This window comes from Pteropus alecto, unplaced genomic scaffold (assembly GCF_000325575.1).
Source record: "Pteropus alecto unplaced genomic scaffold, ASM32557v1 scaffold402, whole genome shotgun sequence".
Classification (NCBI taxonomy): Eukaryota; Metazoa; Chordata; class Mammalia; order Chiroptera; family Pteropodidae; genus Pteropus; species Pteropus alecto.
Window position 1 is genome coordinate 226,440 of NW_006432940.1, and position 26,889 is coordinate 253,328.

The following is a 26,889-nucleotide window of genomic DNA, read 5'->3' on the forward strand; positions in this document are numbered from 1 at the left end:
ACTCATTATCACTTTCCCCACCTCTCAGCTCTGCTTTCTTTTGATTTGCTCCATCCTGGGGCAGGATCTACAACTGGGAAGGCAAGAGAGCAGCTAGGACTCCACGCTTGCATTCTCACAACTCCAAGTCCAGAGGAAAGAGGTGGCTCTTCCCGACGGTTTCCACAAAACTCCTGGGCCTAAACTGGGTCATGTCTCCACCCTGAACCAATGCCTGATTGTGCTAACTGGACTCAGCCTGGGGAGACAGAGAGCCACTCCTGCAGCTGAGGTGCAGTTAGGTCTACCCAAACCACATGGACAGGGAGGGTGCAAGGGCGGGTCCCCAAGGAAAATGGTGTTCTTTTATCACAAGAAGAGAAAAGGAATGCTGCATAAGCAAAATAAGTTTTCACTTTAGAGCTTTTCATGTTAACTAGGGAAAATCAGGTTCTAAATTAAAGGAATCAAATCTTTGCAGCTACAAAGTATAGTCTTATCAGAATACATTTAAAAACACAGTGGTGGAAAAAACCCACAGAACATAACTACTGAAATGAAAAAAGAGTATTCCATTAGCTTTTAGGATTTTTTTTTTTAAAAGGGCTTTCAGTTAATCAATTTTTCTGCCTATTGTTCATTGCACATCCTACTGGTTTCGAAAATTATGGTTATATTGAAACAGATGATTAGGTGGGGGAAGAAACAGCAGAAGCAAAACAACTGAGAGTAAATTAGCAAAAAACTTACATTACAAATCATTTGGGAAAATGAGATCATGAGGGGTAGTGAATCAGTGCCAGCGGGATGAAAACAAAAGAACTTTGCAGAAAATTCTTAGGTACTGTTTTAGTTTTATATTCTTAATTGAGCTGAATAATAACAGCACAGAAGGGGAACGTCTTTTAGAACCAGCATAGCCGTGTGACCCATAAATTGAATGACCATGTGAGAAACCAGTTGTGTTTGACCAATACAGCTGCGTCTTCTTCCAAGCTGCCCGACTGGAAGAAAAACGGGTTTGAGAGATTTTAGATGTGTAGGTATGTGCTAATTTTCTTCTAGGAAGAAGGTAGGGGAAGAAAAGGAAGACTGTAACTAAAACAGCTATAGGTTGCCCGCTTCAATTGATGATGAAGTGATGGAGAGCCTTTCCTTACGAGGGTGAAGAGGTCCACATCTGGATCCAGTCCAGATAGCCCTGATATCTATGCCTGAGAAGCACCGAGATAAAAGAACACTGATACAGTATTCGAAAGATCTGTTTAAATTAGTATTAGTCAGCTTTTGCCGCAATAACAATCCCCCAATCTTAGCTGCTAACTACAATAAACACTTATTTCTTGCTCATGGGTGTGTGCGTTGGCTGCAGCTCTGCTGGGCTCAGCTAGACCTGGCTCCAGATAGGCAGAGGCCTGCTTCTGTGCCTTCTCACTTCAGGACCTAGGTAATTTCCATGACAGAAGCCAGAAGCTCAAGGGGGTGAGTAAAATATGTGATGCTTCTTAAAGCCCTTACTTGGAACTGTCACCCCAGCCATATTCTATGTCACCCTAGCCACATCCATCAAAGCATGTCACAGGGCCAAGTGCAAAGATACTGGAATGGAAAACCCCTGCAAGTGTGAAGGGGGCACACAACAGTGGACAAAAATACAATCTACCTCAATATGCTAGATCTACTACTTATTTGCCTCATGATGTAGAATAAATTAGTTAAGCCTCAGTTTTTTTCATCTGGGGAGATAATACTGTTTACCTCAACAGGGTGAGGGTTAAATTAGATGATACATGTACAGTGCTTAGCGTGGTGCCCTGGATAGAGCAGCTGTTTGATGTGGGAAAGCTAACTTGATATTATTATTAATTTGAGGTACTGTGTTATAGGCGCGGCATGCCTGCTTGTCAGGGTGATGACTGGCATTGGGGAGAAGGCAGGACACAGTGACTGACAGGTTAGATGGACACAGTCCAGGGCAAAAGAGGAACTGGTGGTCAGGAAGGTGGGGTTTAAGGTGATGGGAAGGCCAAGGGCACATTAGACCCAAGGCTCAGGGACACTGGGTGATGAATGAATTAATGAATGAATGAATGGGTACATGGGTGAGAGATGGCTCAGGCCCCCTCTCAAACAAGTCTGGGAGAGCACCCTGGTCTGAGGGTGTCATGGGTTTATTTTCCCATCCTCAGGACAGCCTGGCCAACTTATTTTCTCCAGGGAAGGCAGACTTTGCCCCTTGAAACTGAACCTGCCAGGCCTCACTCCCTTGCCTTCTGCCCCCACTGTCCAGTCACTTCTCTCCCTACTGTCACCCACATCCTGTCCTGTACTTCCCTCTCCCTGAATGAAACCTCCTCTCTGAACCATCTCCAAGCCTTCTCTGGTGCTCTCCATCTGCCACCCTCCACATCTTTGACTCTTTATTAAAACCTTCCATTCATCTCTTTGCCTTAAAAGATTCCTGGTCCTTCCTAGAAGTCACAAGTCCCTCCGCAGCCTTCTCAAAAGAAAGCTGTTCAATTCTTCGCATTCCATGTATGTTGGAGTAGGGTGGCAGCACTGTCTCTTTTGCTCCTCAATGCCTTTGCTCCTCCACCTTTTTGTAAAACCACCTGTCTACCCTACACCTCTCCTCCGCAAAACCACCAGTAACATCTTTGGCCATCCCCCTTCTTCTAGGAAGGGTAAAGCCCCCATTGCTTCGATTTCCTCTTCCACCCCAAGCCTTGTCATTGTCCCACACTAATAACCAGATCAGGGAGATGTCTCACCTTGGTGCCAACTCATCCTACCGTGAAACCACAGCTGGGCATTATGGTGGTAGTGGTGACAGTGGGGGTGGGAGGGAGATTCAGATCTCTGTGGAAGCTGTAGAGACAGGCCTCTAACCCAGTGTACCCACTGTAGAATTACGATGAAGGGCCTATAAAAGGTGAGTTATTTTGAGAAGTCTTTGTGTGTGTAGAAGAAGAGATTTTGCCACTTTATCAACCGATTTTAGTAAGTCTAGAAAACAAAACCATACGCCACATAACACTGGAGACACAGTGGGTACAGTTGCCATTTTCAGCATAGATTGAAGTGGGATAATCGCAGCATGAAATTGCAATAAATGAAGCACAGTCATCTTGTGGAAGCCTGCACAAGCACGCAGGGGATGCTTTCTTCTTTGGAGCAGAAGGTGTTTGCTGCTCCTGTTCTCTGCGAGTGCAGGGAATTCTGGAGCCCTGGGTGTAGAAGTTAAGATCCGACGCGGTCCCTGTGTACACTCTGCTTATGTCACAAGAGCCATCAATGGCAATGATGTTTCCCCCAAGTCTCAAGCCAGGTCCCCGCACCGGGGTATGGCGCCCTTACACTGCAGAGGGGGTTTTCAGAATAGATTTGAGGCAGGATCAGGTGGCTCTGAAGCCCTTTTGGAGGCCACAGCCTCTGCCTCCTCTATCCTCTGTTCTCTTTCTCTGCTGCCTCTCTGTCTCGCCCCTTCTCAGTTTCACAAGGTAAGTCACCAAATCACTTCGTATCGCGAAACACCCTGAAGTCCACGGGACCCCGAAGCCCAGCCGTAGTTCTCTCCTCGTGGACTGTACAGACTTTCCCTAAAAGCCCCTCCAGAGATGGAGATTCTGTGCTATCAGGTAAAGCATGAGATATTGTCAGCAAGGTCTTTTTTTCATTCAGCTTTTCAGTGGGTAGAAGTTTAAATGTGAAAATCTGTTGAAATCATGTAATGATTGTCAGTAATGGAACCCCACTCTGTGAGTCAGGAAAGGGGCTTATGCACCTCATATGCTGAGCATGTGGGAAGCCAGGCCCCCTTCCTCCTTCCCTCCATCTCCCTCTCATTCAGCCAATACTGAGCACCTACTCATGGCTGGGGCCCACATAAAGGTCCAGAGAATCTGAGATGAATGAGATTCAATCTCTGTCCTCAGGGAACCACGGTCTATTCAGGAAAACAAACACAAAACAACAAAACAGCATTATGGGAGCTACCACTAAGGTGTATACACAGACGGGAGGCTATGCTTGGGTTGAATCTGAAAGAAGTACAGTAGTTCGCCCTTCTCTGTGGTTTTGCTTTCTGCAGTTTCAGTTACCTGCGGTCAACTGCGGCCCGAAAGTATTAAATAGAAAATTCCATTAACAAACAATTCCTGAATTTTAAATTGCATGCTGTTCTGAGTAGTGTGATGAAATCTCACGCCATCCTGCCCTGTCCAGCCGAGGACATGAATCATCCCTTTGTCCAACATGTCTACGCTGTAGTCGTTCCCCGCCTGTTAGTCACTGAGAAGCCCTCTCAGCTATCTGATTGTCAAGGTATCACAGTGTTTGTGTCCAAGTAACCTTTATTTTTCTTAATAACAGCCCCGAAGCGTAAGAGTAGTCACTGTTAATTTCTTTAATTAGACTGTGCCTAATTTATAAATTAAACTTTACCATAGGTATGTATATATAGGAAAAAACATAGTCTTTATAGGGCCTCATGGTAGCACATTTTGGACACTCTGGTTCTGCCCTCTGCTTCTCTTCTTCCCCTGTACATCTTTGTATGTTAAATAACATCAATTATTAAAATTCACCTAGCACCCATTAAGCGCCAGACACTGTGTTAAACACATTACATTATTTTCTCATCCAAGTCTCACCACAGCTCTATGTGGTAGGATCTATCATTGTGCTGTTACAAAGCTGAATAATCTGAGGCTTAGAGAGGGTCAGAAAGTTGCTCGGGGACACAGCTCAGAAGTGGGAGAGCCAAAATGTGAGCCCAGTGGTCTGACTCTAGAGCCTGTGCTTTTAAATATCACATTCTTCTAGGTTCCCACGGCGAAAAGACCACACGCTTGGCTTCGAGTTAGTGGAAGGTGGCCCAGGACCCCTGTAAAACCCCAGCAAGGGAGGACCCTCCTGGAAGCTTCTTGGTAAAACAAGCCACCCTCCCTTCTGTCCCCAGCTGCTGACCTCTAAGTCCCAGTAGTAATCCTCCTCTGGAAAATCATGAACTTTGTAGGGGATCAAAGGCAAAGCCGGTACTGCCTGCCAATCCATTTGGCCTGGGCCCTCCTGCAGGCCTCCAGGGAGTTAAGACACCACAAGACACGGAACATCCCTGGCGCAGCCTCCACGGGGGAGTACACACATGGGCCTCCACTGGCTCTGGAAATTGGGCAATTTCTCACTTAAAACCATCTGAAAACAAACTTCAGTGCCTTCGAAATTATACATTCACAGAACATTTCTAAGCTCTGGAATAGGATCAGACGGTAATGATTTAATTGATGGTTAAGAGTGTAGATAAAATGAATGTGCTGAATCCTTTCTGTAATTATCTCTCCAAGGAGCTCTGGCAGCTATAATTACTGTCTGAGGCCAAAATTACAAACTGGCTGTAGTTTTAAGAAAAATGTGTTGCCACCCCTCCTGGATCTGAGTAAAAGTCAGTCACTCCCAGTGCAAAGGCCACTAGGACCCATCAAAGAGAACACAGCCTTGGCAGAGGTTTGCCTCCCAAATCTTAAGAATGTGTTTTCCCAGTTGTTCTGCACCCCTGGCCTGTGCCCTCACTGCACACTGCTCTCTCTCCTGCTGCTGCCCTTCGTTCTCAGATCAGTGGGCTCACATTGATCTCTCCCCCCGGGGGCCTGAGTTCAGTATACACAAAGGGGCACCCTGAAATCTCAGATGATGGCTGTGCTCTCCTCAGCCTGGAGATAGACCCATAGTGTCACTACGACTCAGAGTCTACACCCTGCCAATGCACTAGATGAAGTTATAAATCCCCTTCTGGCTATACTGAATGGCTGTTTCCACTGATCATATGAATCCAATCATAACTAAATTCTTTGCAGAAGCTAAGCTCCTGCCTGAAAAAATATGCAAAACCCATGTATTCATTCAACGAGTACCACAGAATTATGGAATGCCTCCTATGCACCACGTGTTGCAGGAAGGATTGGGTGCACGCTGGTGAATAGAGCAGATATGGCTCCTGCGATACTGGACTGTGGCTCTTGAATTATCCTTGACTGGAATCTATCAAGGGCCTGGGCCAACATAATCTCACACATCTGGATCTATATCCGGAGATGAGTTAGTTGAATAGAAGAGAGTGTCGGGATGGGTGGGCATGCTGCAGGTGGGGGAAGAGCACATGAGTTGCTGATTTCAGCTGAGCCACTGGAGACAGTGGACATGGATCTCAGGCCTTCTCTGCTATGTAGCCTCTTTCATGCATTCAGCACTTCCCGAGATGTGTATAAGCTGTGCTCCTCTGTGGTTCATTCCTTCTACCCCAAAACCGTGGATCTCATGTCCTATCCTTGCTGTGCAAGGCTCTCACTAGGTGTAAACAAGTCAGAACACAGCACCAGGGAACACTTACCATAACTGTTATTGAGCAATCTGATTTACTTATGTCCATTCTCTTAGCTGGGCTGTAAATTCCATGGCGGATGGGCTAGCCTTTCCCCACTGTATCTCTAGTACCTGGTGAAATGCTTGGCACCTACTCAGAAACATTTGATTTATAAATGAAAAAACCATAAAATACTAGGGAGGAAAAAGGCAGATGCCACTGGCACACTCCTCTACTGGAGGAAGGTCAAAGGTTCCCAACTCCACACTTAAAGGAGAAGGGTACCCAATTTTAAGGATTTTGTCAGGTGAAGGTGCTAGAAGGTAAAGTGTGTGGAGTGATGAACAAATCTAGGCTTCCACAGGGGTACACTAGAATTCATTCATTCCTATTCATTCATATCCTCTTCTGTGTGTGTGAGCCTCATTCTCATATTCTCTCTCTCTCTCTTTCTCTCTCTCTCTCTCTTTTGCCCCTGTAAGGCAAGCACCATGTATTTTTATGACTGAATACCTGAATACTCAGTGTCTTGATACTGCATAATACTGAGTGGCCCTAAACAAATGTTTATTGAATAAGCACATCTGTGAAAGCCATTAGAGCCCTGAAAGGTTACCTGCAGTGACACTGATGGCCAGGGGAGGGCAGCAAAGGGCAGCAGAGCTTATAGTAGAGGCTCCAGGAAAGGGTCATTTGCTCTTTGGGGATCGCTTGGCATTCAGGCAAGGTCTTACTACCCATGTGACTATTTGGAGACATCGAGAGTACCAGAACCAAAAATATTGCCGACAGAAGTCCAATGAAGCCCGGCGTCATAAAGGAGGGAGACCAATCTGAGTAGAGAGCTAGAGAGGCTGGTGGCGACCAGTGCTGGGGTAGAGGTGTTGGAGGAGCTGATGCCCAGGATCCCAGGTGAAGCAGTCTAGAGCCAGTGTAGGCAGCACGAGCCTGTGTTGAGCACCTCTGGGGAGCTTCAAACTTACCCTTTGGGCTTTGACTTTCGTTCTTAAAGTGACAAATGTCTGAAGGTCGGGCCTGATACTACTATCTTCCATTCTGGTTTGGGCTTAGAAAAGGGGGGGTGGGGGTAGGAAAGACTGGACCAGAGCTGTGCAGAGGAATGCTCTCACTCTCAAGATCCCCAAAGGGTGGGAACTGGCAGAGTGCTGTGTTGTTATTAGAGGAGCTCCTTTGTCTACGGACATGCCACCCTGAACAAGCCTGATCCCGTCTGATCTTGGAAGCTAAGCAGGGTCAGGCCTGGTTAGTACTTGGATGGGAGACCGCCTATGAAGACCAGTTGCTGGAGGCGTAAAAAAGAAATTTTTTTTTAAAAAAAGAAGAGGTCCTTCGCTCAGTCAATTTTCCCTGGAGCACCGAGTGCTGATGGCAGGTACAGAGATGAGAGAGGAGGCAGGTGTAGAGCAGGCCGGCGGCTGCCTGCCAGGATCATCTCTCACCTGGAGAGGTTCTCAGTGGGGTCTGCTGGTCTGGCAACTGTGGGATACAGATTTGATTTGCTTCTTTGTGGTGCCTATGTTGGCCTGAGCCTTTTAGAATTGGCTAGAAAATGGTTTGTTTCCAGGAGGGCAGATAATGGAGCTTAAAGTTGCTGAAGGCAGACATCAGGGGAATGGAGGAAGTCATAGCTGGAAGGTCAGACAACATCACTAGGGGACAAGGAGATAGTGCTTTTCATCAGTCTGAAGAAAGTATGCTATTTGAGGTTGAAAAACAATGTCCTCAAAATCAGAAGGCCTTTAGGCTCCGGTGGATGTGAGATGGCTGGCTAACTCAGGTGGTGGGACACATGTCCCTGTGAGTGTGTCGGTAGCTTTGGGAGATCCTTAGCCCAGGAGAATATAAAGAGGCACAGTCCTTCAGCTTGTTACCAAAGTTTTGATGGAAACAATTTTGCTGTATGATGCCTCAAAGTGTCTCCGTTGTGAAAAACAACTGTGTCGAGTGCATGGTTCTGTGAAGAGGTCCAGCTTTCTAGACAGAGAACCAGATTTCTAGGTGCAGGTCTGGAGGAGGCCCCCCCAGGGCAGTGGGGTGACAGGCAAAGTTCTCTATTTCTAGAGTGTGGAAGGGCTGCAAAGAGGCAAAAAGATGAGCACAGGGGCAACGTGGTGCTGACGGAGGCCGGGTAGCAAGACAAAGGCGGGATGCGCCTTCCTCACTGTTTCCTGCTCAGCTTTTGTGCACGTCCATGCAAAATATCAGTAATCACGTGTCTCTACGAGTCCCTCTCTTACTATCATTCTGAGTGTACAGTCAGAATAGCATTTCAAAGAGCTTTGCAAATATCTTGAGTCTCTCCAACTGGAAGGGTCCCAGCAATTGAAAACATCTCCATTTTCTTTTTCTTTCGAGTTTTTGAAACTCTATTCTAAAGTGGATGGCAGAATCTGACCACCCAAACATTATCCCTTTTGCTACCATAATCTCTATGATGTTAGAGTAGTTTTCCTAAGGCCCTAATTACTTCTATTTTGCCAAAGAGTTCTTGTTTTTCTACACATTTTCCTTGTCCTTCTTATAGTAATACACAGTTGACCCTTAAATCATGTCAGGATTAAGGGCACTGACCCCCCCTCCCTTCAAGTAGGAAATCCTTATCTAACCTTTTTCTCCCCCAAAACTTAAATACTAATAGCCTATTGTTGACTGGAAGCCTTACCAATAACATAAACTGTAGATTAACACATATTTTGTATATTATATATATATTATAAACTACATTCTTATAGTAAAGTAAGCTAGAGAAAAGAAAATGTTATTAAAATCATAAGGAAGAGAAAATACATTCACAATATGTATTGAAAATAATCCACGTATGAGTAGACCCATGTACAGTTCAAACCTGTGTTGTTGAAGGGTCAGCCGTATGTTTCCTCACTTGTACTCACTGTCTACATTAATCACAAGATGCCTTGTAAAGTACACTATACTTGCCCAGCTCGCATTGCCCCCAATCTCCTCCTTCCTAAGTGAGCCCTGAATCTGTCAGGTTTCCACTAACCCCCATACACCTCAGCATCTCAGGGGAAGAGGATCCATCTCTACAGTTGGACCTCTTTGGTCCACATCATCCTATTGCTTTTGCCAGTGACTGACTCAAAAACTGGCATACTTCAGGCCGTGACTTCTAAGGACACAGTCTCCTAGGGGTTTGAGGAATCTTTTCCTTGCTTCTCATAGAGAGCTACAAGAAATGCAATGCCCTCTGGTTATTTTCATGTCCGAATGCAATGCCTGGAACCGCATCCATCTTGCCACCAGCCTGAAGATGAATCGAAAAGGAACAATGGCTCAGCAGCCTGGAAAGATCTCGTGTTCTTGACCCTGCTAAATACCACTGAAGCCACAATCTCTGAACCCAATCTTACCTCTAACTACTTCGCCAGATGACACACTTCTCACGGTCTAATCCAGTGTGTGTCAGGATTTCTGTTCTTTACATCGAAAGTATTCTAACTAATAGATCTTGCCAGCAAAGCCAACTCAGGAACTTGTCAGATCTGTTTCCAACTGGACTTGCAGGAAATATCTCCTCCGTGAGCGCCTTCTTCACAGTAGAGATTTTGTCTCAGGGCTATGGTTTTGCTATAGGAGAGGCTCGCCCTCTACCTGTCACGCTCTCTTAGCGGGGTCATCTGCCAAGCCCCCTATGGCATCAGTACAGGCCACCTGAGATCAGGCACGCCCTTCTCTTCTATCAGTCCACCCTCGCTCCAACACTGACTCCCCTTAGCCTCCATTTCCTCGTTTCCTGGAACAAAGAAATCTCCCCAGAAGGTTTAGATTTCAAGTTCTAAGTGAAGGTCTCACACCTTCATGAGAGCAGATGCTGTGGCTTTTCCTTCTTTTCTATATTGTGTACATATCTCCATGCCTCCACTAGCTTGTACAATTCCCGTTTGTATAATTTTTTCCATTTCTCTCCTCAAATTTTGTTCTATTCAGCTGGGTTTTTAAGGACATTTTTTAGGTTGCTTCATCCCTGTGAACATTGTGGAGTTTGTCTGATTGAAGCCAAAAGGGCACAGTGAGTGTTTGCATTCTGAGCGGTGAGGGGTGGCTTCTCGCACCGTTTGGCCCTTCAGGACTTTGGAATAAATACTTAAAGACTGTCCACAGCTGGACTTACTGGTAGCAAATGGAGGTGGGGCTGTAAATTAGAGCTGGGAGAAGAGGACTTAGCAGAAAGATGCTTCTGCATCAAGGGGCGATGCTGACATCAGAGATGAGGTCTAAGCAGAGGTGTGGCATGTCCATTCATGTCAGGGGTGGAGCACGGGAAGTGTCAAACCCTGCGTGGTTTGACAGGGAGTGGGATTCTGATCTGATGCATACAGTTTCAAAGTGCAGAGCAGAGTAGTGGGAAGAGGCTGGGTGGTTCCAGACACTGTGATCAAAGCTGATGGAAGAGCAGGATCTAAATGCTGGCAGAAGTCCCAGCAGGACCCTCGTAAGAGAAAAGGCCCTTTCAAGGCTGAGCCAGGCTGGAAGAGGGCAGAGCTGCTTCCAAGACACTGGGAGCGTACAGTAAGTATGCAGAGAAAACCCAGGGACCTAGAGATGTGGGAGAGAGGAGGCAGGCCATCGTGGGGGCCTCAGTTCTGATAGCTGGAGGGGGTGGTAAGAAGGAGGCACTGTATAAATGCTGGGTGCTCTGCCCCTGTACTGAGAACAGCACGAGGCTACTCCTAACCCCACCAGTGGGGTAACATCTGCTTCCATAGGCCAGAGGCGAGCTAGAGCCAAGATGTGCATGGAATATGAGAATAACGTCCTGTGTGCTCTGTGAGAAGAGCTCAGCCTGGGCCCAGGGCTGTGTGCCTTCAGGTTAAAGCCCACCATCAGTCATACCCCTTCTCTCCTGTATCTTCAATATTTCCTTCCCCATCAGCCTTTTCCTCAGGCTATAAAGATGCTCGAATTTCTTGCTTCTGGAAAAGAAAATCCCATTGTCAAAACCCTTCATTCTCTTCTAGTGACTGGCCTATCTCTTGCCTTCTTCTTTCAGCCAAGAAACTTGAAGTTGTCTATCTCACTAACTCTAACTCCTCACTTCTTATCTCTATCCAATCTGGATGTCACCAGATTCTACTGCTCTGCTGAGACCGTTCTCCTTGACAGAGGAGGGAGACACACAGACATAAAACTCAGGGTAGTGAGCCCAACCATCCTGTGCACACAGAAACACTAGCCTGCTCTCTCTTTCTCAAGATATTTGGGAAATCTGAAGGGAAGCTGACGGATGCGGCGGCGTGTTGAGAAATGATTTTATAATATTATTGTTTAATTTGAAGTTGATTGGCATAGATTTTGCTAAGCCTTCCTTTTGTGCTGGCCTGCTCTGGGACACGAGGTTGACTGACAGTGTTGCTCTGATGAGATCCCTTGATGACTGCCAATCCACATTTTTTTTTCAGTCCTCACTCTCGGCTTCAGCAGGGAGAAGGTTGCAATGCAAAGAATCCACCTGTCTGAATCGAAGCCCCTTCTCTTCCCAAGAGGGTCACGGCTGAGTCTAGACTCTCATAGTGACATGTGCCCCACTTGGGGAAACCTGCAGCCTCCTTTAATTCAGGGAGAGCTTTTGTCCAAAAAGCTTGGAGCTTTCTGACATCTCTTCCCTCAGGGATCTGGGCTTAAAATTCAGGCTAATTAGCCTTTTGTCAGCAGATTTGGGGCATAAGCATTTTCATTTAAAAATCGGGTGAAGCAATCTGACTTCTTCACATGGCCTTGGGCCCAGAATAGAATCTGAGTGGCTGTCAGCTAAGAAAAAGGTAGGAGGTAGGAGCACATGTGTGCCCGCATGTGTGCTTCTCTGTGTGAGGATGGTTAAAATCTAAGTAACTTAGTTGTGAATGCAATATATCTTCCAGAAGAGCATCTTTCAGAAGGTAATAGGTGAATGGTACATTTTGTCAAATTTCGCTGCTCTTGGCAAATCTGGAACTCCTTAATCTCACTTCTCTCCTTGTTAGCATCCCCTGCCCTCATCCTTGCCTCAAACACCCTGTCTCTTCTCTTCCATTCTGTAGCTCATTAGATGTCAGGACCACCCACCTGTCAACATAAAGGCCTGGATCTCATCCTGGCCTCTTCTCTCTCTCCGACCTCTCACAAATCTCCACAAGGGCAGTCATTCTTCCCCACCCATCCCCTCTGCATCTGCCTGCTTCAGGTCTGAGCCCGGCTCACCTTCGCCATTACAGCTGTCTGTCTCTGGCCTCATTCCCCCTCACTCACGCTCCTCCGGACGGTCAGCATGATCCTTTTAAAATATAAAGAGTATGCTGCAACTCTTCTTAAAATCATTCCGATGCTCCCTTACTCCCAGCAGAAAGTTCAAATTTCTTATCATGACCGAACAAGCCTTTCCCTCCATTTCGGGCCTCACTTCCATCCCCCGTGGGCCCTGGGTTTCACTCATCCTGAACTCCTTGGTGTCCCAGGCACCAGCCCTCCTCTTTCATACCTTCCTGCTTTTGAATGCATTTATCTTTTTCCTCAAAACCCTTTTTCCTCAAAACCCTTTTTCCTCTTTGCTCAAAGGGAGGATTCCTACAAATATTCAAGTGCTAGTCTGAGGTCAGCGTGTCTTTCTGGTCACCACCCTTCCCCAGAAGGTGACTGAGAACTCTCTCATCTGTGTTCCCAAATTCTGAAATCACAGATTTATACAATTTCCTATCGGACTGCCCCAGCAGAGTCCTTGAAGGCAGGCACCAGGTCCTCGGCACTTAGGACCGTACCTGGCACCGGGCAGGATCCAAGGAGTCCAGTTACCTCAGCGAACTCTTTCGTAGCAGTGACACACACGTCCAACAACAATCGCCTCTTCCTTCCTTCTGTGGCTTTACACATTTTTCTTCAGTTATAAACACACAGTTGGTGTCTCTGTGCTGTTTAAGCATTATAAAGCTAAGCACAGCTCCAAACCAGAAGGTTAAATATTTGTGATAAAAATAATCTACTTGTGCTCATACAAATGTGGCAACACAAACTGAGGAATACAGCATCTTATGCGGAGAAGCTAAAACCAAGGGATGGTGTTGTTTCCTGACAGACAAATGTGAGGAAAAGAATTCTGGTCTTCTGGTCTTTTGGAGAAAAAGCGTTCTGAATGGCCCTAAAAATACGTACAGTTGCTTATGATTCCATGTTTCTTTCTTAATACTCTTAAACTGCATCCTAATTACATCTGCCTCTCTAAAAGTACACATCCTTTACTGCAGTTTTTCATAGTGTAGACTGTCTATTGGGTTTGTGAAATCAAATTAATGGTTGTGACCAGCATTCTTTTTATTTTTTTTTATAAAATAAAAATTTTTTCAAAAAATGTATCATATGCGTGTGTATTATTTCATGAAACTTTTGTTTCGGTTTCCTATCCGCGTGTGTGTCAAGATGTAAAATGTATTTCTTACTCTAAATCAGAGCTAAGATCATTTGAGGCACACTGCTGTATTCCATGTATAAACGGGAACTTAATGAAATACTGTGCTGCACCTTACGTTCCTGACATCTGTCTCTGTGAAGCACTGGAAACTCCAAAAGCCAGAGAAATGACAAACTTGAAATATCCTCAGAAAAGTTATCTCTATTTGAGCACTGGAACAGCATCATCGAAAATCAGTGACAGAAAAGCTGGGTGGAGTTCTATTTTCCCACTTGTTCAACACCTGGTGAACATCTTTCACTGCCGGATACTGTGCTAGGTGCTTTCATATATGTTACATCATTTAACACCACAATAGACAGTTAAAATGTAGTACTAGTAGCCCCGTTTTATGCAGGAGGAAACTGACCCTCAGAGAGATTAGGTAATTTGCTCAAGCGCACAGCTCTAAGTGGCAGAGCCGGCATTGCGTCTCCCTCCCCGTTCAACACTGCTATGCAGCACAACTGGGCTAGTCCACCAGGAAGTTTAACTGGGTCATGCTTTCCTCTTGGATGAATTGATTTTGCTCTTCATTTTTTGTCTGCTTTGACCACAGCAGCTCATGTATTTTTTTGTTTGTTTGTTTTACAAATTCAGTTTCCAAATTAGATTTTACCTGAGGAAAGAGTTCAGCAAGAACAACAGAACCCTCCAAAGCTGCACACCACTGTGTTAAACATTTAATTTAAGCCTTTAGGTGTATGCTTATATTTGCTAAGAACTAATTTAAATTTGTACATATCTAGATGCATATGAACAGCAGATTACAAATAATCTAGAATCATATAGGACCCTCTAGTCTAGAGTCGGACTCAGCAAGTTCACACAATACAATCTAAATGCAAATCCATGTCACTCCTACCGAAGATTTGAAGGTTACCTCCTAATGAAGGTTACCTTGTCTCTTGCCAGCAAAATCTACTTCAAATCTCCTTGAAATATCTTTCATCTCCCTACCCTACTCCCTCCCCTTCCCCCAAACCACAAAATTCCTTTCCCTATGGCTGGCTGCCCTCCACTACTTCTCTCTCCCAAACTATTCTTCCTTCAGCTTCTTCAACAACTGCTTATACAACCTCCTACCCCACCCAACTCAACAGCTACCTAGCAGGCACACAGCGACACAAAGTGTTAGAAACAGAGGCCACCCAATGTTCTCTGAGCATGGAGGGGAGGTGATAGTGGAGGGGGCCCAGCCTTTATTTTCTAAGCACTCCTCTCTGGATAGCAATGGGTGAAGACCTGAATCTAGTAGATCTGTTTCTTCTTTCATAGCCCTCGTTCCCCATCATTCCCTGGCTCACGGAGTCCCCTTCTGGTCTTTGCAGCTGATACACTAAGCCAAGACTTATAGCAGTCTGCCTGCAATTTCTCAAGGACTCTCATAAAGCTCAGAGCCACCTACTTCATCTACAACATAGGGCTCAGTGCTGCATTTCCAGTGCTACTGCTATTATTATTCTGTCCCCAATTCTTGCTACTTAGGAAGCCCATATCCAACAGAGCGGTTTCTTGGGCTCCCACAAACTCAAACACAATATGTAGAGACAGTGAAAGAAGCTACATCTGTGCTGCCGGCTTTAGAGAATCATTGGCTTGAAGCAGTAAGAGGAACATCTTCTGAGCTGAGTAGTCCTCGAAGACTCCCGTGTGATTCAAAAGTCCTTTTCTTTCCTATTATTCACGTTCTTGCTTTCAAGCATCTGCTCTGGCAGCAGCAGCTGGAGCTAAAAGCTATTCCCTGTAACAAAGCACAACTTCCTCAAGGCCTTTGCTTTTAACTGTTTCGCGCCCACTGGCATGTGAGCGCAGCAGGAGGGCTGGAGGCAGAGTGCAGGGGTCACGGTGTGTGATGGCTTAGACTGTGCTGGGCTCAGCAGTATCCCTGATTTCCCCTTGTTATCCTGAGAATGTAGGGTTTCTCTGAGTTCCTATTTCTTTTTCTGCAAGGATCCCCGGATCCTTATTCTCGATATAAGATTTAGTTCTAGGTAAGCCCATGTTCACATGGTACTTTGGTTCCATACTTGAAAAGCAATGAAAGTGTCACACTATTTTTAAGCAGTAGGATAAGAGCCATCAGTACTAATCGCAGAAGTGGACATTCTGCAGCTTTAAGGAACGTAAAGTTTTAAATCCAAGTGAAAGATCAGATTCTCTCACCCCCAGAGCTCCTCATCTAGGAAGACGCATGTTGACTTCACCTTGCAGGCTCCAGATGGAGAGGCAGAACTGCAGTCCTGTGGCTGCCCTGTCATGCTGTGGGGTCCTGTGATACAATGTCCCATAGCTAAGGGACCTTGTTTTTCAACTCATTCCTCGAAGCGAGTCTAACTTCCACACCCTTCGCCTCCACCACCAGGCTGACACAGCCTGCCAAGCTGGGATCCTGTTCTGTTCTACCTCAATCCTAGAGGTCTGCCATGAAGATCTAGGCCATCACGCTAACACCATAACCTACCCTGACCCCTGCCTGACACTTGGGTCCCTTGTTAGAGGCTGAGTCTGGGGCCACAGTCTCTACCACTGGAAGGCCCTACCCTCTATCCCTGTATAGAAGCTTCCAGAACAAGGATGGAGGCACCAGATTCTCAGCCTGGATACAATGGTAAATAAGATACAAGGCAGAATGAAAGCAGTTTTTCTCCTCACTTTTTATGTTACTTGCATGTTATTAAGGGCAGAGAGTCTCTCTTTTAGCCATGCCTATTTCAGCACACAAGCGAATTAACCAAACATCAATAATTTGTTTCATTAGGAAAACTGTATTGAATGTCTACCATGTGTCACGTACTTTGTTAGGTACTGGACATTGTGAGCAAGACAGAAAGGTTGACTTCTGGTGGCTTTGGGAATGGTTCTTTCCACTCCAAGGGAACCCCAATTGGGACAGGTAATCACCTGGGTCCCAGAGAAGGTATTCTCTGTTTCAAGCATCAGAAATCCCACCTCATATTGCTTATACGGCAAAGGGAATTTATGTGCTTATATATTCATAAAAGCTGTTCCAGCAGCTCAGCCATGTGCTTGAGCACCTGGATTCTTTCTTTCTCTCTATTCTGCCACCCATGAGGTTGGCCTCACTCTAAGCCAGGCTCCTCTAGAGGTCCAAAAGAACCACAGCTGCTCCTGGGGTGTAAGCTGCTTCTTTGTTTACATCCAACAGGAAAGAAAGAGCATCTCTGTCCAAGCAGTCACACCAAATGTTCTATAATACTCTCTGAATAAATCAGCTTATTCAGTGCTAATCCCCACAGTTGGCTTGACTGGTTTAGCCTGGGACCAGGTTATAGTCTGGAGCCAAGGATGGAGCCAGGATTCCTAGAATCCCCAGTCAGAGGTCAGGGCCATCAGAAAGAGGGTTTGATGCTTGGGAAGCAACGAACAAAAGTTCATGCTGTCTGGGTGGGTACCTACAGAACTGGGCAGATCCTTGTCAGCTCTCCTTCTGCTCTTTGTCCTTGGGGCATAAGAACTGAAGCCATCTACTCCAACACTGGCTACAGGATATACTCTACATTAACCTGACTTTACTATTTCATTGTCTTCATTAATGTAACCACTATGCCTGGAGGAGACTCTTGCCAAGATAGATAAAAGTTGCAAATAACATAATTGCTCATTATGGGGTCTTCTCAAAAGACCATCAATTCTTCCTTAGAAAGCATCAACAGATTATAACCCAAGATTCTTTGAATCCTGGTCTCAAAAATCCTAACCTTGCTGTGTCCACCTAAACTATTAAATCATGATCTTTACTTAATCTTAAACCAAGCTCCCCCAGCCCCTGTCTCATCCTCTTGCCGGCTTTAAAACATGCTTCAAAATCTCCATAAATCAGCCTTTGCCTTTCCCTTTCCATTACCAGGCAAGTAATAGACTTAGTTTTGTTTTATCAACAGGCTGTTCTGGTGATATTTGGGAGACAGCATTCAACAGGCATATATCCTGAAAGACCATTTGCAGGGGCTGCGGTCTTCCTGATGTCTTCTGTCCTCTGCCAGAATGCTCCACACTTGCTCCAGGCCCCAGGAAATGCCCTTTCCCCTACCCCAAATATGACAAGGGTTGTGGTTCTTTCAAAAGCTGGTATAAACCATTCTAGTTCATTTCATCTAGGGGAGAAGAATCGGCCCATTGGACCATTATAATAACAGTCACTTCTGAATGACATTCCTGGAGATGAAGACTGCTGAAGACTTGAGCCCAATGTTAACCACTTTCTCATTTAATTACTACTCAAGTGTGCCATAAGAACAGTCGGGGACAGTAACTGCTGGGGCAAGGTCATTTGTGAATGAGCAGATAGTCTAGATGCAGTTGGCTTTCTGTTCAGGCAGCAGTGTTATTTTCCAACACATTGTTATTATCTTTTATACCTCTGGTGTTTACTCTAATGCTCCATGTCGTGCATGATTACTATTTCTACAGACCTTAGGAAGAGTCACTGGTTTTGTATTTCAGCTGAAGATGAGAAAATGCTTAGCATCTTTTTTTGGGGGGGTGGGTTGAGGGGGACAGATAATTCCATACAAATAAGACTTGCTTGGGAAATATGAATGCTCTTGGCCTAGTTTGCTGACCGTTCTCTCCACCAGCTGGAAACACGATGGCATGCCTACTTGTCTGAACTGAATTCTGGCCACTTATATCAACTGTCACAGATCCTAACAGGCTGGTTAATGTTTTTCAGATTCCCAAACATGTAACACATTTTTATGTTCTTTGCAATCAGTTTTGCTTCAGTGGCCCTGCAGGTATTTATGAACACTGGTATGCTAAATCCCACCAATAAAAATCGTTTATTTTGGGTGGCGAAATGTCATTTATGTCTTTTATTTTGTCCAAAAAAATAGTTTCCCACTATTTTCCTCTTCACATGTAGGTGGGGCAAATCATTCCCTCGGGTAAAACTGCTGCTAAAATGTTTCCCGGCGAGAAAATCCAAGATGGGGACTCATATCAGTATCACCTTCTGATGAATTCTCATTCAGGGTGCAATGGTCTGCACTCACCACAGGGATCCCTGTGGGGTTCCTGCTTCCTCTGTCTCTTACAAAAGAAGATCCCGAAGTATTCTAGAACCTGGCCATATCGGCTTAAGAGAGACCTTTGTGATTTACTAAGGTGCCTCAGTTACTGTTCTGAATATTTCTCGACTGTGCTGCAAATTCAAAGACAGTATCATCAGAGGGCAGGTTACGGGAATCAAGGGAGAAAATGACCTCTTCTCACGTCCTTCTCCTAAACGGAGAAAAGTAATCCAAGCTTGGAGCTTAATAAGGGCCATCTCCATGTGAAGAGCCCACTGCAAACTCAGTCTCAGTACCACTTACATCGCCCTGAGCTGATGTCCACTTTGGACTCCACTGAATGGGGAATTGAGGAACTTTAGGACTAAAGGAACCAAATTGCTTTCATGATATGTCTCTTTCACTCATTCATCAGATACGAATTCAATACCCTAGGTAATAAGGATGGTATTTCCATTCTCTGGAAATTGGGTTGTTCCATGCAATGAATCGATGCCATACATTCCTGCGCATCAAAGGCAAATATCATGAGGTCAGTGATCAGCTAGCTGGACCCGCATGAAACAAGTCTCTAAAGCCAAGCCTTGTCCCAAAAGGGACACATCTAAATTCCAAAAGCTCCCTTTCCATGAGAGGAATCCTTGGATATCTGAACATAAGGCGGAGGTAGAAAGGAACATGCTATGGATATAAAGGAAGTTTCCACCAGCCAAGAAGAGGAAGCAGGAAGCCTTTGGTGGAAGAAATAGGGAGAGAGAAGAGGCTCTGATGTGAGGCCCTGACTTTAACCTTCAGGCAAACTCTGAGCTTCAGGTGGACTGAGGGGGAAGCTGAAGGCAGATGTGGCTCTCATGACAACATGAAGCTCAAAGAACAATGTAAAAATGGCCACTTATGGGCACAAAGAGAGCATCTGTAATGGCACCAAGTCTCCTGCAGCTCCCGTATGACATCAAATGCTCGAAAGATGTGAAAAAAAGGTGACGGTATTAGTGACCTAATATTCAGGAGGGTTCCAGCAAATGGGGGAAATGAACCAGTACCAAGGGCCGCAAAGAAGACCTCCCAGGTCAGGCATTCCGAGGGAGGGACCACCAGACCTGAGATCTGCAGGGCCGTCAACAGCCCAAGTGGGGCCTGGTTATCCTTGAAGGGGGCTGAGCTCCCAAGGAATAATCTTGCCAGGTTGATGCTGAGAGGACAGGTACAAGTTACATCTGCAGAGATCCCCAGCAGCACAGGCAGTGATGGAGGCACTGAAGGCCAAAGACAAGCAGGACAATATACCCGGTCAGATGAAAGCACCCAGACCATGCCCTGCCATGAGCTTTGTGCTTCCCTGCACCTAGATACCAGCTTGAGAAGGAGAAAGGAGACATCTAGGAAGGAGAGAAATCGTTCTAGTAGGGAAGCTGAATATTACATTTGAATGAATATCCCAAACAGACTGAGATAACCTGGGAAATACCGAAAAACATTAGTGAGCAAGATCAACTTTGTTTTCTTCCCTTCCTGTTTCTTACCAGGATGATAACTGTTTTAGATAATAAAGGAATTTACATTTCCTTACACTGTTTTACTATATTTTAAACGTTTCTTGTTCTCTCAGTTTCCATCCAGAACAAACGTTTTATTCTCTGAGACATTCTGTTGGGCCATGTGTAGGGCAGCAAGTCACGACATGGGGGAGATGCTGTGACAGCATGTGGCCTCCATGTATCCACTATTCACCTCCTCTGTTACTGGCCCCCCTGACACACAAGTTAGGCTTATGCTCAGCTTTTGACCCAGTTCGTGAGCCACACTGCCAGAGGGCAAGGCATGAGATTGGCAGCTGGGTCCATTCCCTGCTGATGGGGACTGGAGTTGCTGGTGTTTCCGAGGCCTGCGATCTCGGGTGCCGACGGGCACCTCAAGAACCTCCTGCCTGCTGAGTGCCAGCGCTTCCTGAGGTTTTCACTGTGCTACGCCTTAGGCCACGCTTGTTAAAATTTCTTTTCTGTCTCACTTTCCTTCTCGACTGGTTTAATTCGCACCAGGACCCAAGTCCTGCAAGATACTCACACCCGCTGGATGAGAACCTGATCTGCTGGGCTTTTTGCAGTCAACCCATCCTCTTTGTGGAGAATCATTCCTGTTTCCTAAACCTGTCATGAATAACAATTTCCCCAGAGTGCTAAAGCCTCTGACTCCCTCGCTTCAAAACCTCCTGGGCTTGCTTGTGTCCACTTCTCGGTCCCACCAGGACCCTTCTCAGGAAGCCTGCTCCCCACATTCCTGCGGGAGGGGGCACTGGCTCGCATCTCCATGACCGCTGATCCACGGCGAATCAGACCGGGGTGGACACCTCGCCCAACTCGGGCAATCAGATACTTTCTCCTGGGAATGTGTGAACCTCAAAGACTCCAGGTGGGCTCCACTGGGCAATACGTAGCACTGGTTAAAGGGCTGAGTAGTGTAACTACCTGTTGAGCCTGTATAACTGACATTTGCTTTAGTTTTACAGCTCTAAGTTCACACCCTTAAGAAGGCAGAGGGTGCTAGATGAGGGCTGTGCATGCCGGATTCACTGTACCACACCTGCCCCCTACTTATGCTGGGAATTGTAGAACCCTGAGTTCCGGGGCTCACTGAAGTCAACCCAGCAGACCACAAGACTAGCCAGGTGCAGAACCTGTTAGCCTTCCACACATACCAAAGGCTGAGATTAGAGAGAGGAAGACTTATCTACATCTGGGCACCCCTTCAGTAGGACTTTGGGCTGCGGATCTTCCCTGGATATTCTGATTAGAGCCCTTGTCTTCTATCTCTTAGCAAAGTAAAATCTGATTTAACCAAAAAGGGTCTGTGCCTGGTCTTCCCATCAAATCAGATTTACTACTTGTTAATGCAGAGGGTGTGTAGCACTACACAGGGAAGCAAAGAAAACCTGGAACCATTTCTCTGATTCTCCATAGGGCTCGTGATGTAGGTCAGCTCCACAGCTAGGAGGGTAGGAAAGGTGCTGGCACATGGCCAGGCCAACACCATCTTCTCTTGGATAAAGGGTGGAGGGGGCTGTGGTGGGAGCCCCAAGAGCTCTGTCATCTCCCGAGGCCCATGTAGGGGATGCTCCTGTCCCCAGGTCCCAGGCAGCCTGCTCTGGGGAAGTCTGTTTCCCAAGCCTTTGACATCATGGACAGTAAAGGCAGCAGGACTGGCTGACCTTTGAGTGTGCAGTGAAGCTGTCCAGATCCCTGAGAGAGAAACGGATTTTTGAACTCATTGGCTTTGAAGACTCCATCTGCCACCTGCCCTGGCAAGGTCAGGGTATGTTGGACACAGCCCCAAATAGGCTGCCAGATCTCTGCAGGGCTCAGGGCTCAGGGTTCAGTCCTATGCAGGCCCTCAGCCCCAGCAGTGAAGAGCTTCTGCCAGGCCAGCCCCCCTTCACACTAAATCCCAACCACCCCATATTCTCTCTCGTCACTTTTTCTTTTTCTCATTCAAACACACATGCTTATGTACACACACACACACACACACACACACACACACACACACACACACACCCACCCACATTGAGAGAATGGGAAATTAATTATTGTTTTTGTTTTAAAGCATAAATCTAAAGAAAGAGGATATAACTATAATTTATTGTTAAAGCCAAGGAAGAAAAGAGAAGGAAGAGAAAACTTAAATACGTGCATCTGTGTCCAGCAAAGTCGCAAATGATCCCGTCCCCCAGTCTGAGGTCATGGCTCACGGGGGAGTGGGGAATGGGGGATTGCCAACCTTCCTTTTATCTTCCATGACAGTCACACGAGGACACACAGCAGTTACTCAGAATGTGGGACATACATACATAATAATAATTATTACTGAGAACTTTACTGAGCATTTATTATGTGCCTGCCACTGCACCTCACATATATTAGATTGTTTACTTCTCACCACTACCCTTGTGAGACAGGTGCTGTTATGGCCACTTTACAGATGAGAAAAGGAAGAACAGCTTGTGAGTGCCAGCACAGAGACCTGAATCTAAGTCCACTGAACTCCAAAGTGAGTGCTTCTAACCTCTCCGCCTACAGCCTCCTCCGTCCTCACAGCTGTTAGCAAAGTGCAGCGGCCTCTCCAATACTGCTTTTCATCTCATCTGGTACCAGTGCCCCAATTCTGATAGTGGCACATTTATTTTTAAAAGGGAAAGTACTGCTTCCCCTCTTAGAATGGATATGGAGTCCTGGGCACTTATTTCAAAGAGACAGGAAGGCACAGGGCAGGGATGGCCTCCCTAGGTTTGCCCTTCATGGAAGGGGCACAGGCATTTCATTTCCTAAGTTCCGCTGCAACAGTTAAGAAATGACCACTGTATTTGCCAAAGTAATTCTAGCTGCTGTAACTAAAGTCTCCCAGTTTCAGTGGCTGAACCCTAAAAACATTTATTTCTCACTTATATAACTGTCAAACACAGATTTTCAAAAAGCCAAGCACTCAGGGTTCAAGGAATATCTCCCAGGTGACCAAAGTCATATAGCATCTTTTCCTTGGTAACGAAGGAAGCCTTCAAGGCCCACTGTCTATACTTCCAGTGTCATGTGCATGTGCTGTCACCTAGGACCCAGTGTGTCCTGCACCATCCAGTGTACAATGCACCTCTCCGGCAAGGTTAGGGAGAAAGAGCTGCTTGTACATCGAATCACGGCTCCCACCTCAGCCCCATGCCATATCCCTAATCCTTATCCTTTCTCATTTCCTGTGTCTTGAGAAGCATAGAGCTTTGACACTCTTGATTATAAATAAGAAAGTCAGCAGTGACTTATAAAGGTGCAAAAAGTCTATTACGACACTCTAACTGCCACTGCTAGTGACAGGCTCAGGCAATTTAATGAGCCCACAGATTCCTTTGAGAATTGCACCAGAAGCAGAAGCAATGAGGTACAGTTCAGTCAGCATCGGTCCTCCAGCTACTTCTCAGGTGGTTATAGGGCCTATGGGTCTCCCTTAGGGAATAATTTTGAGTCCAAGAAAGAAAGAGTCTTGGCTTCAATGGCCCAGGGGCAGAGGTGTCCTCAGGGACCTACAAACTTGGGGCCCTAGGCTCTCCCTGACTACCCTGAAGCTTAGAATTGGTCCTAAAGCCTGTCTTGCTCTTCTCCCTCTGGCACAATCTCCAATAAAGGAAAACTGTCCTTTTGTCCCCAGGGCAGATGTGGGGCCTCTCTGCCTCTCTACAGCTGTCTTGCACATTTACTTCAACCAGACTCACCTGACTGTTAATGGCAGCAGAAGCCACACTGGGCAAGATTCAGGTCGTGGCCTCAGGATGGATTTGCAGCAGGGCAGAGCTGTCTGCACTGGGAGAGTAAGAGAAAGTTCTTTGACTGGAACCCATGCTCCCTGGTGTCCCTGATCCCAGGAGCTCAGTTCTCTTCACTTATCAAGCGCAGGAGGGAGAAATGCTTCGTGGACAATCTCACATAAGCGCAACAAACACTGCCCTCCTTTGTGCTCTGCAGCACTGGATGCGGATGATAATGCTTATGAACGTGCTTGTTAATGACAAGTTTACATGCCACATTTTGTCTCTCTTATGGTGTGTAAGCGTTTCAAGGGAAGGGGTGGTTTCTTATTCACATCTATTTTCCATAGCTAATATGGCATTTGACCCTCAGAAATGTTACCTAGTGAATGCAATTTATTTTGGAGAGAATTAGTAAATAGATAAGAGAGTGAGTCAATGAGCAAAGATGAATGAGGGAGGAATAAATGAGAAGCAAATGACGGGAGAGTAAGTGAATGAATGTGGGTGTCAGAGGCAGAATAATGACCCATTGCCCCCAGATATCCACTCTCCTCTTTTTCCTTATAAACAAAACCCTAGGTTTTAGTTGGGCACATTTCTATCTGACAAAAAGAATACATTTCCCACACATGACCCTGTGACTTGAGACTAAGTTAGTTTTAAGTACCAGTGTTGCATGAGACATTAAGGAAAATCCTTGAAAAACGAATGTGTGTGTTTTAGTCACCTTTCTATGGCTTATAAGATATGCGATGGCTAGAGCTTAGCAACCTTATTGTACAATGAGGTGATGACTCTGCCCACCCCCCCCCCCAAAAAAAAGCCACAGTAGGTCAGTGAAACAGAAAGAGAAGACGTCTAGGTTTCTCTGTTGATCATGGAACCACTGCAATACCCTAGATTACCTTCTTTTGGACCTTTTGTATGTAAGACAAATAAATTTCCATTTCACTTATTGTTTTGTGGTCTGTTGTTTTTTGGAGTTTTAGCATATGTAGTTGAATCTGATACTAACCAGCTTGCCTGGAATTACAAGTTCATGCTAGAATCAGTCCTAGAATCCAGGCCTCTTCTCTCCCAGTCTCGAGTTCTTTCTGACACCAAGCATAAGTCACTGCATGATGGCCTGAAATGCCACACTCACTCAGATCTTGCAGATGTCCTTCAAATGTTAACCCGAAGCCATAACACAGAATCAGAGACTCCTGATCTTTCTTAAAGATAATCAACGTGAAGGATGGTCCCTGATCACTGCTCAAAACCCGCCAGGCTGGTGGGCATCATAGACTCAACCTCAGATTGAATGCAATTCCTAACAGCCCCAGGAAATGCAACCAGGAACTGCAGACCCTGGCATATTCACATTTTTGGTGGCCCCTGCATTCAACAATCGAGCATTTATTCTTCCATAAAATGGCGCAGGGGGTGGTCGTCGGGTCTTACCTCCACCAGAGAATGCCAGTGTGCGATGGGCTTCCGAGGATACGACAACATTTCACTCCAGTGGTCTCTGCCAAGCCTCTCAGCTTCGTTGCCTACTTGACACACACCGATGATCTCATTGTGACCTACACTGTGAAAATGGCCCACAATAGTTTTTTCTTAAAATTTTGGTCTGTAAGAGCAACAGTTACTCAAACTAATAGAGGAATTAGGGAAAGGGGTGGTTCTTTTCATTCCCTAATTTAAAACTACAGGCCAAGTGTAACAGCCAATAGGATTTGGAGTCCAATTTTGTACTTGCTGGCACAGAGAAGAAGAGCAGAATCTGCCCCTCACAGACCTAGGCTTTCGTAGTGTGAAAACATCACGTGGCATGGCTTAGCTTGTTCCCAAAAAACCCTAGGTTCAGAGTTTCTTTATGCATGCTAAGAATGTCACCTCTGGTTCTGGAAGTAGGATGATCTCCAGGCCTCCAAATCCATATAATAAAAAGGGGGCACCTGAAAGTTTATTGCAATAACGGCTGCTCAAATTTCTGCAAGAGGCGACCAAGTATGGATAAGGCGCAGCTCTGTATCTGGCAGCCATTGTCTTGAGCTCACAAAGGGGGAAGAGTGGAGGAGGCCCCCAGGTCTTGCTTCCTCCCTTTAGAGAACATGTTTTCTCATGCTCTTCCCTCCTGCCTTCCAAATCCAGCTTTGCTTCTTTGATTCAACTTGATTTCCCTACTGTAGAAAGATACCTAGCTCCTTTAACTGAGGGTTAATATTTCTGAAACATTCCCTGGGTTGATCCTTGCCTTGCTCACCCTCTCTTTTTTTCCTTAGCAGATTTTGGTGAGAAATTCTTTGCATAACTAGAATAACATGGTCCATCCTTTAATTCTTTGGGATCCAAACTCACAGACTTTCTTTCTTTTTCCTTCCTGCAAAGAAGAGTGATTTCTCTCCTATTTGTATATAGGGAGTAGGGAAGAGATAAGGTGGGGAAGTAGACTTGAGTTTACGCTCATTAAAATCAGTTGCATGCAGAAGCCCCATGAATTCTGCCATGGATTTTTCCAGGCCAGATTCATGAGTTTACCGAGAATTGAACTGAAGCAGAGCTCACATAATCAGATTTGTCGATGCGGGAAACTTGGCAATAGCTTAAAAATGCTGGCCTAGCTCTTCATGGTTGGTGGGCAATGTCTCCTCCTGTGGCCTTGACACTACTGGTGCTGTGTGTCATCCAGAAGAGACAGGAGGAGTCTACTGCCCAGGGTGGACTGTCACGCCCGTGGGCAGCTGACTCAACCCATGTGCTCCCTGGGTTGGAAGATGGT

General features: G+C 45.8%; 1 protein-coding gene and 1 pseudogene across 1 annotated transcript in view; one reads left to right on the forward strand and one right to left on the reverse strand.

The window, feature by feature from the left end:
• The window catches only part of SYT9 (synaptotagmin 9), a 162,457-nt gene that overhangs the window by 21,300 nt on the left and 114,268 nt on the right, over positions 1 to 26,889 (reverse strand). The window contains exon 6 of the mRNA XM_006907555.3: positions 25,566 to 25,695. Coding sequence (XP_006907617.1) covers positions 25,566 to 25,695 — 130 coding nt within the window. The remainder of the gene's footprint in view (positions 1 to 25,565; positions 25,696 to 26,889) is intronic.
• Positions 7,534 to 7,652, forward strand: LOC112476312 (annotated as a pseudogene).